Below are 11,835 nucleotides of genomic sequence, written 5' to 3' on the forward strand. Positions count from 1 at the left end.
ATGTCTTGTGTCTTCTCAGCCCTAAAAATAGGAAAAGTCAACTGGCAATCCAAACTAAATAAAGCTGCACACCATACCTCTGATTACAGCAGCACAGAACTCATCTTGAGGAGAGGGCAGCCCTTCAACATCTCTCTGAACCTCAAAACAACAGCACAATCTTGGGACAACTTCACCTTTATTGCAAGCACAGGTAATCTCCCCATGGCAGTCATCTCATATCCAGCTTATTCCAGCTCCAAAATACTTGTGCCTTACAGGTGTACACAGCCCATTCTTGAAACATTAAAGTTTGCCCTGTTCCCCTCAGGATTCCTTGCCCTTTTAGGCTCAGGAGTTCCCATATTAAAGTTTGACCTACACCTTAAGGCAAGAGACAGTAAATAATTCAAAGGAAGGCAGGAGCCATCCTCATTTCCACACCAAGGCTGTATCTCTGCTCCTAAGGACATCCCTGCAGCGCTGCGTGTTCTCTCCATAACATAATTCACCTCTACCTCCCACAAACCACCATTCCCTCTGGCAGGACCATCTCCAGAAGAATCCCAGCAGACCAAGGCCGTATTTAGCCTTTCTGAGGAGGGTTCCAATGGCTGGAGTGCAACCCAGGAGTCCAGCGAGCCTCGCTGCCTGAGCCTCAGCATCCTCAGCCCAGCCGACGCCGTCGTCGGGCGATACAAACTCCAGCTCCAGGTCCTCGCTGGGAACAAGCTCTCCTCCAAAGTCCTGGGCCAGTTTGTGCTACTCTTCAATCCCTGGTGTCCAGGTATGCTCTGAACCTCCAAATAACTCATTGTCTCAGCCAGGAAACCTGGGTGTCACAGTGAAGTCTGTGCCTGGTGGTCACAGCTACAGAAAGTTGGTTTTTTGCTTAACATCAAGGATGAAGTTTTTGTCCCTTCTTCAGTGTTGAGAGGCATCAAAGACCCAGACTCTTGCTTGTAGGATAAGAAATCAAAGGGAGTAAATATTACAAATATTCATTCTAGAATTTTTTTCCTCTGATTTTTCCTCTGGTTCTTGCATTCATTTGTAAAACAAGTAACAAGTGCCTGTAAGATACATACTGTGCTTACTGCAGGGACAGGAACACAGTCAGTTCCCCGAAAGGAATTTCATGCTTATTTTACTTTCTAAATGGTTACAGAGGTGTAGCAGAGAGTCCTAAGGCTGAATGTATGGGCAGTCTCATCTGATCCCTAGAACTGCTCTCTATTTGAGATTTTCAGTTAGAGCAAAACCATTTCCTTCCAGCCATCATGTCTCACTCTGCTTGCAGATGATGATGTCTACATGGCTAATGAAAAGGAGAGGCAGGAGTATGTCCTGAATGACAGCGGAATCATCTTTCAGGGAGTGGAGAAAGATATTCAAGAAGAAGCTTGGAACTATGGACAGGTAAATAGCATCACCTCCTCCAGAACTGTAAAAATAAGAGTAGTGGGTAAATAGGATCTTGAGGAGAAAAAAATCATTCTCTCATAGTATAAGAGTTCAATATTCCTCACTTCAGATCTTCTTGCAGATATGATCTCATTTTTCATTACATTACAGACAGCAGCATCAGAATCATTTCCTCTGTGTGGCATGTGCTCATACAGAAATAAAAGAAACAAAGCATAATTTTAGGCAAAAGTTTTCTTTTGCCTGTTAGAAAAACTGGTAAAACTATATTATGCAATGTGTTCAGTAATGGGGCAGAAGACCCTAAAAGGATACCCCAAATGTACTCAACTGAAACAAGTCCTGTTGGAATTTTTGAAAAGCAGTTTGGCCCTCCAAGTGTAACCACTGCAAAGACAGAACCACAGCCCATCTCCAGGCACACAGCCATCCTGCCACTGCCCAGGCCAGCCAGGACCATCCCTGGCCCCTTCATGCCCTCTAACTGTACCAGCATTTGCAGACAGCATTTCTATTTATCCTCCTGACCCCATGGTTGCTTTTACATTGATAAATGAAACAAGGCCAGGGTTCCTTTCTGTCTCAGAGGCCAAGGGCCATCCTTGCCTGGCCACATCCATCCAGCCAAGCACTGGGGCATTCTCTGGGCCCAAGCAGTGTCTTGGTGACCCTAATCCACAATAATTATTTTTGTGGGTTTCTTTCAGATCAGATCACCTCATATGAGGTGGGGGCAGCCCATGAGGGCAAAGCTTTCATAACAGACAGGTGCCTGAAGGGGCAGGGCAGGATGTGGGAGGGTGTGAGCCCTGCTGAGCCAAACCCACAGTGATCTTGTCTGTGCCACCAGGCACATAATGTCCTTGTGAATGCCACTGGCCATGCACCCACACTGTGCTCAGACATCTTTAAAACACTATGGAGAGTTGGCAGCTTAATGATTATAATATCCTCTTGCCCCAGTTTTCTTTAACAGTACAGAAAACTCTTCTATTCCCATCTTCCTCCCAAGCTCAGAGAAGGAAACCAGGTGGGGAGTTTATCCTTGGGTTTTCTTATGAAATCAGCTTTGATATATTGCTTGTTTTGATTCCAGTTTGAAGAGGACATCCTGGATATCTCTCTGGCTGTTCTGGACCGGAGCCTGAACCACCGTGAGGACCCAGCTCTGGATGTGTCCAGGAGGAACAGCCCTGTCTACGTGAGCAGGGTTATCAGTGCCACGGTAAAGTCATCCTGTACTTACACCTACCAACAAAACCCCAACCCGCACTCACCATTCAGCATGAAATCCTCAATGTTTCATAGGTGTAGCCAAGCAAAAAATAGCTACAAAATAGGTAAAATGGAGATTTATTCTCCTTCCCAAAAGTTTGCTCACAGCTGAAGGAATGTTTCCAAGAACTTCTGAGAAACATCAAACCTCACATGTGTTTTCCTGACAGATTCTCAGTCCATTAGATCTTTTCACTAATTTGGAAAGCCTTTGACTATTCTGAAATCACTTGCTAAGTTTTTCAAACACCCAAGAGAAGCACAAAATATTTTGGAAAACCAGTGCTGGTTCAGCTGCATTTAATGTCTGAATTTAGCATTCTTTACTTAAGGGATATTTGTTCAGTGAGCTTTTTAGCATTTCCTGCAACAAATAGTTACAGCTCCTCCTCACAAACCCATAAATGCACAACTAGGCAGCTGAAAAGTTTTCTATTATATAAATAATACATGCCTCACCACAACTCTTAGCAAATTCTTCCTTTATAACTGATATTTTTCAGCCTTTTGGACAGCACTCACTTTAGGCATTCTCAGCCTCAATATAAAGTAAATAACTCTACTCAGATGTACAAAATTACTATAACTACAAATAATTAAGGAAAAAATATTAAAAATAACTTGCTGCATCCTGTACCACCACACTTGATACTTAAACAAGGCTCTACAATGGTTGTGCACAAATTTATGCAACCACATTTAACAAGTTTGGGCAAGCTGTACTATGTGCACATTTGCAACAAATGCACATTCAGAGAAAAGATGGATTTCTCAAGGCTCCCATAAATCACTTGAGAATGTGAAGCAGCATGAATGCAGATTCTAGCAGAGTAATGACATAGAAGGAGGTGAGATCAATGGCTGAAACAGAGAAAATGTAAATAGGTGTCAGTCAGTACATTTGGGATCACTTGTACTGAAAACAAGTCAGTTTTGAATTACTAGATTCTACAATCTAGTCTGGGTTTGGTCCAGTTGTGTGTGGCCTTTGAGCAGACGAAATTCTGTCTAAAATTCAAATATTCTGTCCCATCACCCAGTCAACAAGAACAGTGCTACCCACACAGGGTCACCTCTAACTACTTCCCTCTCTCTTTTCCTGTAAACACTTTAATTCTCTCACGAGAAGGACTCTTTCAGGTGAACAGCAACGACGATAAGGGAGTGGTGGAAGGGAAGTGGAGCGGGAGGTTCCGCTCGGGGACGAACCCTCTGCGCTGGAGCGGCAGCGTGACCATCCTGCGCCGCTGGCACCGCACCCGCTACCGCCCCGTGCGCTACGGACAGTGCTGGGTCTTCGCAGGAGTCACCTGCACAGGTACGCTGGCACTGCTGGAAGTGGCACCACACACGCAGCTTCTCAGGTTTTGTGTTGCTGGAATGGCTCCCGAGGTATTGAAAAGTCTTTTTTCCCAGCCCTGCGAGTGAAGAAGTTGAGGTTCCTCAGGTCTGCTTTTCAAGGTTGTTTATTTTCTCTTATCTATTCCATTCTTTCTCTCACCTGCTGAGATCTGTCTGGCAGGTTGGTTTGTGGCACATTGACTGCCCTTGTGGTGGTGTTAGCTTTTTATACTAAGAACTACGTGTACTTTATTTACAATAATTTTCCAATACCTATCACCTATGTTAGACAGTCTGCCTCTACTCTAAACCAATCCAGAAGTGTCACCATCACAGCAGGAGATGGAGGACAAGAAGAAGAAGGACAAGACACGCCCAGATTCCTCCATCTTACCTCTTGAACCCCCATTCTAAATCCCCAAAATTCTACATTTTCACCCTGTGACAAATTAACTATCATTCTGCCCAAACTCTTGTGGCTTGTAAATCCTCATATAAAGTTGGTAATTGTTTCCATGGGCTAAAATTGAAGGCACAGGTGTTTTTGACTCTGTGCCAAGGTCTGAGAGCCCCTTGCCAGGGTCTCGAGTCATCCAGGGCAGCCAGAGGGATGTCCTGGGTTCTGACAGCAGCTCACTACGAACTGAACTTTGTGACAATTCTGTTCAGGCTGTTTCAGCTCTGGCAGGGAAGAGTGAGGAACCTCTTCTCTCCATGTGTGAAGGGTTAATCCTTCAGTTTACAGGTTGTAATAATGCATGCCAGCTTTGTGAGTAAACACAAAACTTTGTGAGTAAGCAAAAACCAAAAGGGTTTTTCAGGCTGGGCTGGTGAAAAGATCAAGGTTTCCTGTTTCAAAGCAAGGATTCAAAGAAAACCAGTATTCTTTTAAGTCATTTTCTCACACTGCCAGTTTTCTACTGCTGTATCTTATCAGCTGATGACAAGAGCAAGTCACAATTCTGAGGACCTGTAAAGGGAGCTGCAAGTCAGGAAAATAATTTAATTCTAGCAGTGTCCAGTCAGAGCTGCTCTGAGACACCAAAACCTCTGTAGGGAAAATACAAAGGAAAATTGAGAGGTGTATCTCCATAAGCAGAAAAAGAAACAAGGAACAAACAGAGGGAAAATGGGAGAGAGAACAGGGTAAGGAATCAAAGATTAAAATAAATGGATGAACCAAAATCTTATTTAAAAGGACATGACAGCTAAGAATGTCATGTCAGTCAAAGTGTCTTTTAAGCAATTTTGCACAATGAGTGTGGCTTGCATCATGGCTGGAGGGAAATTTCGGAGGGCTTGTTTCACCACTGAAAACATGCACTAAACTGTGTGACCAAGAGAAAAACTTTCTATATGTCTGCAAAATAGGTTTACAGAGCTTTTATGGTATTCTATATTGCAGTACTGAGGTGCTTGGGAATACCTACTCGTGTTATTACAAACTTCAACTCTGCCCATGACAAGAACCTAAATCTGAGTATTGATAAGTACATTGATGTGTCTGGAAACAACCTGCACTTGAGTGAAGACAGTGTGTGGTAAATATACATACTTCTTTTATATTTCTTCCATTATATTCCCCGCTAATTAAAATATCTAGAATCATGCTCCTGAGAAACCAAAACCACCCTGACCTTATGATCCCAGTGATATAAAGCTCCACTCCAGACCTTTGGCTTTTTGTTCAGGAATGTCCAATATTGAATTATTGACTCTGAAATGAAGTATTTTCCTTTTAATATTTCTTTTTCATAACATCCCGACCTTTCTCAGAGGTATAACACAAAAAGCTGGCAAAAAGGGGAAGGAGGTGCTCATGTAAGGAGTACAGCAGCTGCTCTCTCCACAGTGGAGCTTTCCTTCACTGAATTAGAATTATTTCTTGCATTGTACAAATCTGATATTCTGCATTCTACCTCCCTTGTAGGAATTTCCATGTCTGGAATGAAAGTTGGTTTGTTAGAAGAGACCTCGGCTCTTTTTATGATGGATGGCAGGTTCTGGATGCAACACCCCAGGAAAGAAGCAAAGGTAACACTGTTGTAAATATGAAAACCTGTAGATAATGTTACTCCTAAGGATTGCCAGGAGTAAAAAACTGAAATTTGAAATTACCAAAAATTTCAGGACAATTCTCTTCTATATATCCCCTGTAGATGTAGCATTCATTTGGGTGCACAAGAAAAGCAATACCCACATCAATCTCCAGTAAGGAGCTTTTCTGTCAGCCTCTGGATTGCTGAGCAGCATAACAATTTTCTTTTTTCATTTCAATTCTCCGCCTCCACAAAAGCCAGCACATCTTAAGTTCACTTATCTCACCCCTGCTTGTCTTAGCTGCTCACATCACACAGTCCCATTCTTCACTACCAGGTTGAACAAATTCAGTTTCCTGGCTCTTCTCAATGCACACCCAGCACTGTTGATTCCCATCTCTCATTCTGACTGTACTTCTGACTCCTCTCCTTCCATCTGAGAGTTTTGCATGCAGCCTTTGGTGGGTGAGACCATTTCTCATGGCACCCATCACCAGAAGCTTCAGCTCTCCCCACCAGCCTCCTGTGCAGCCCCACCTTTTGATCTAAAGTGCACCTGGAATCTCAGGGCATGCTGTTACCACATCACACAGACATTAAAACACTGTACTTGACCCAAATGTGTCTTTGGAGTGGCTGCCTCTCCCTCTTGCTGTCAGCATGAGGATTTATGTTGCTTTACTTCTCCCAAATGTGTCTTTGGAGTGGCTGCCTCTCCCTCCTGCTGTCAGCATGAGGATTTATGTTGTTCAACTTCCCCCTCTGTAATGCAGGCATCTATCAGTGTGGTCCTGCCTCCACCAGAGCCATTAAGGAAGGGGATGTGGACCTGGATTACGACAGCCCATTTGTGTTTGCAGCAGTGAATGCTGACTGTGTTACTTGGATTCGCTACAGCAAGAAAAGAAAAGAGAGAATTTATTCTGACACCAGGAAGATTGGGAAATTTATCAGCACCAAAGCAGTGGGCACTAACGCCCGTGTGGATGTCACTGATAATTACAAATATCCAGAAGGTAAATTCTTTATTGCAATAGTTTTGCCACTGATGATCAGGTGTGAAAAGAATTAAGGCCTTTGTTGGACTGAGCACTGACTAAATTTCTTTACTTCTAGAGCCAAGCAATTGTGAATTTTCAAAGTCTTAGGGCTCCTTACTTGCTGATATTGATTCAATTGAAACAACAGCCATTCTGGAGAGCTGGTTGGGGAGAATTTTTGCAAAAGGATTATTTCATCCTTCTCAGTTTCAGAGGAGATGGTAACTGCTCCACCTTATGCAGAACTGATCTCCCCCAGAATTACCTTCCTACTGCCCACAGCTTCTAAGGGGTGCCCATGAGCAGCCACCTGGGCACCTGGGCAGGTTTTACTTTCCAGCCTTCATGGCCACGCACATTCATTTGCTTTTGTGCCAAAATTCACATTAGGGTCAGACCTCACTTTCTGCTCTTGATTTTCTTTGCCCTTCTCAGCTTCCCTAAATGTCTGAGATCACTCATGGCACCACAGCATGTACATGCACGAGATCTCTGACCATGGTACCTTTCAATGCAGGATCCCTGAAAGAAAGGCAGGTGTACAAGAAAGCACTGAAGCTGCTGGGTGTGAAAAGACCTGGGAAAAGAAGCAGAATTCCAAGGTCCAGAAGAGGATTTTCAAGGGCACACCCTGCACAAACCCCCAGCATCTCAGGGAAGCTGCTCCTTGATGCATCTCCTGTGGTTGGCCAGGACATCCTCCTTACCTTGACACTCAAAAACTTGATCTCAGATTTTAAGACCATAAAGGTTAAACTGAAGGCTTCAGCCATTCTCTACACCAGAAAACCCAAGGCAGAGATTTTGCAGTTGCATAGGTCTGTTAAACTTGGATCTGAAGAAGGTAATTTTGATTTATTACAGCTTTTATTACTGGACAAGATATAGTTTTGGGTTGTGGTCAGATCACATTAATTTAAAGAATGGCTCATGAGGTGTATGACCTGCAAACAGTTGTAGGTCAAGGCTATTCAGGGGAAAAGAAACACACATATTTTCCCTGTCTTAAGCATTTGCTTTCAGGCACTGACAAAAAGGAGACTGAGCAGGGTGACCTTTTGTCTGACCCAGCACAGCCACTGTTGGTGCTACATTATGACCTTCTTTGCTAAGAGAGAACAACTAAGAGACATGGACTGGAGAATAGTGAGATGCTGGCTCCCCCTAAGCAAAACAAAAAGACAAATTAAAGGGAGGAAAACAAGCCTGCAACTTTCACAGCAGCACAACAGAAACCACCGACTGCAGGAAGAGCTGTGCCACTTGCAGAGAGGGGTCTCTGCCCTGCTTTCAGAGGGACAGTGCTGAAAAATGAGAGGCAGCACAGATGGACAGAACTACCCTCTCAAGCTAATATATAACACGTTAGAATTCATTACAGAGTTCCAGCAGAATTCTTTTTCTCACTATACTGAGTTCCATTGCCTTCCTCACTGGCACAGCAACTCTGATTGTGCAAGGCAGAGGCTGAACAGCTGCATCTGCAAGGGCATTTCAACCAATCCACCTTCTGACCTCTGCCCTCTTTGCAAGGAAGGAGCAATAAACCCCAGCTTCAGTTTAATGAAAAAAACACCAGCAGGTATTGCCACATCCATCCATCCATCCATCCATCCATCCATCCATCCATCCATCCATCCATCCATCCATCCATCCTCAGACTGCCCAGATACCAAACTGTACCTGATCATTTAGTGCTTTATGTAAATGTGAGTAGAAGTCACCCATGAGCATCATTCCTGCCTGTTGGTGTCAACACTCACAAATGTGTAGCCCCAGGGTGATAAGAGAATTACTCCTTAAAACACAGGTATCTTACAGATAGCTGATACTCAGAAAAAAAAAAAAAAGAAGAGAGGGAAATTTTGTTTCTGTTTCATTACAGTGAAAGAGATTTCTTTCAAGATCTCCTACTCCCAGTACAAAAACTCTCTGGTGGATGACAGGAAGATCCTGGTGACTGCTGTGTGCCAGATGAAACAGGGAGCCTCACTTCTCGTGGAGAAGGATATTGTGCTCCAGGATCCTTTTATCACCATCAAGGTAAAAGCTAGTCCCCTCTGTGACCCTTGAGAGATGTGCTGAGAAGCAGTGACTGGAATTCCTACTCCATCTCCTACTATCTCCTACATCTTCCTACTCCATCCCTTTCCTCATGGGAAGGAATATGGGAAATGAAATCATGCCTGATCTTGGATCTTGTTGCTGTAGTAACAGGCCATATGATACAAATGAAATGAAATGCATTAAAAAAAAAGAAAAATCTTTCCATGGCATAGCTGTGCTGGGATATTCTTGTCAGTGTTTGTTATGTGGCACTGATCAAGTTCTCAGTGTTACAACAGTTACAAGGTAAGTCTACCTAAGAATGGACAGGCAGAATACAGAGAAAGAAATCTCATCCATATTTAGACCTCCCCTTCTGTTAGAAAAGTCTGATCAATATCTTCCAGTTTATTTAGGAAGACTGATTTTTAACAAAGACACCTTCAGTGACCAGCTGATAACACCTGGGGCTGTGAGTCTCTCTATTACCAATATTCAAAGAAAGCTCTTTAACTGTATCATGATAAATGTCACTTTTCACCTTCTGCAACACTTCCCAAATGATTAATTAGAAGTGGAGGCTTTCTCTTTTTTCCACTTTTAACTGACTTTTGACACATGTAGTACAATGAATAAAAAGCAGTTCTTAGCCTGCAGGAAAGATCCTGCACTATGTTTGCCCAGGGACAGTCCTGGCTTTGCATGGCCCATCACATCCACATAAACGAGCTGAACTGGTTTTGGACAGCAGATTTAAATGCTGCATAACTCATGGGATCAAATGCTATCTGCTCATCTTACTGTAAATAACACAGAGGGAATATGGTAATGTGCAGAGCCCTTCAGGGCCTCCAGACTGGATTAGTTGTCCCAAACCACTCTGTCAGTAGCATACAAGAAAAGCAAGGTCACATACAGGAGTAAAAAATTGTGGTTTTTTGCAGGTCTGGCAATTTCTGAATGCCAAGTTCTAGTGAGACTTTTTACAAAGTCTCTGTGCTGTGTCATGCAAATAGCAAAGCCAGTTTATGTAGGGCAGGCATCTGGATTAAATTACTCCCATTCAGTGATTAAGTGTTAAGAAGCATTTATGTTTCTGTTGATTGAAACTTCCCTATAAACATGGAGACAGTAATAGAGAAATGCAATTGGGACCTCTCAATGATGTTACCTTATATTACATTATTTACAACTATATACCAGATATCCCAATTCCACATTATCTCAGCCAAAATAAGGTAATGAATATGTTTATTTGCTAATTTGCATTCTTTTCCCTGAGACACCACAATTCACCTTTGCCTCACACCCCTTATGTTCTCCAGTCCCAAACCTTTCATTTAGCCCAGTTAAAGCTAATTTAAGGTGCCTCCAGTAGTTAGCCATGTATGCCAATACTTGTGTTCTCACTCTGATGAGTATCATGTTATACATGAAACCATGCACTGACCTAGTTAAAAAAGGGACTAAATGGTTGATTCTACAGCAGCTTGCTGATTCTTAGCCACACTCATTCACACTCTGTTCCCCAAAACCACACACATGAGCTAATTCCTGGCTCCTTCCTGCCCAGGTGACCCTAAGGGTGAGTGGTTTGCAATGGGAATGAAAGGAGAAAAGCATTATGAAGACACGAGACTGATGCAGAATGTTTTCTCTCTGTAGGTCCTTGGTCCAGCTATGGTACACAAGCCTGTCAATGTGGAGGTCACATTCACCAACCCCCTGTGTGAGGAGGTGACAGACTGTGTCCTGAGAGCTGAGGGCAGCGGCCTGCTCAAAGAGCAACTCCGAATCTGGTATGTCAACACTTCTGACTGGTCATTGTTCACTTTGGTGAGAAATCTGGAGAAAAACTGGGAAATCTGGAGTACCCGTGGGGTTTTTAAAAAGATTATTCTGTCAACCTCATGACTTTCATCTGCACCAGCCTTGGACAAAATGCGACGATGTCAGTACTCTCCATACAGCAGATGGAGTTTTTGCACTGCTTTTGCCACAATTTGAATTACAGAATGCTCAGGGAGTGGAGAGGTGGCATATAGTCTTAAATTTGGGTGCTCAGAAGAATACATAGCAAGAATTTTTCAGCTGCTTTAACTTACAAATGCATTCTCTCTTTTAGTGTGGAAAGAATGGCCCCCATGGAGACTTCAACAGTGGAGTTTGAGATCATTCCCTACAGGAGTGGCACCAGGCAGCTCCAGGTGGACTTGGTTTGCACCCACTTTTCAGACATTAAGGGATTTGTGATGATTCATGTGGCCCCCACTCAGTGATATAACCTGCACAGCAGTGCAGTTTTGCCTGTTTATGAGGCTGGTGCTGTGTTCATGCATTCTCGTGACCGGAAGCACAGAAATGCAGATTACTCAGCCAAAATAAAGTGATGTAATATGAACGGAAACCAATAAAAAGGTACCAGGGACTGTACTGTAAAGACAGTGTCACCTTTCTCATTCTCTAGCCTGTTTTATGGGCCTTTACACATACAATTACTAGTGGGAACCATTATATCATTAAACTTGAAGGAGAGGATCAAGTGTGATGGTTTGCAGCATTAGAGCCTGTAGCAATAATAGCAGCTGGATTTCCTAGGAACATCATTTAAAATCACTGGTTCTATAAGCTTCATGGAATGCAATTTAATTATCACAGAATAATAAATTTATTTGAGTTGGAAGGAGTCT

At 43.1% G+C, this 11,835-nt stretch overlaps 1 protein-coding gene across 1 annotated transcript; it reads left to right on the top strand.

Annotated features, from left to right (window-relative positions):
• LOC131564328 (protein-glutamine gamma-glutamyltransferase 6-like) lies at window positions 1–11,424 on the top strand. Its single transcript, XM_058814719.1, has 12 exons — window positions 1–193; window positions 527–766; window positions 1,280–1,398; window positions 2,501–2,629; window positions 3,820–3,997; window positions 5,426–5,561; window positions 5,951–6,054; window positions 6,833–7,075; window positions 7,617–7,943; window positions 8,985–9,142; window positions 10,811–10,944; window positions 11,271–11,424. The coding sequence occupies exons 1-12, from the start codon at window positions 1–3 to the stop codon at window positions 11,422–11,424; spliced, it is 2,115 nt and encodes a 704-aa protein (XP_058670702.1).
• Window positions 11,425–11,835: the final 411 nt, after the last annotated feature.

This window comes from Ammospiza caudacuta, chromosome 15 (genome assembly GCF_027887145.1).
Source record: "Ammospiza caudacuta isolate bAmmCau1 chromosome 15, bAmmCau1.pri, whole genome shotgun sequence".
Lineage (NCBI taxonomy): Eukaryota > Metazoa > Chordata > Aves > Passeriformes > Passerellidae > Ammospiza > Ammospiza caudacuta.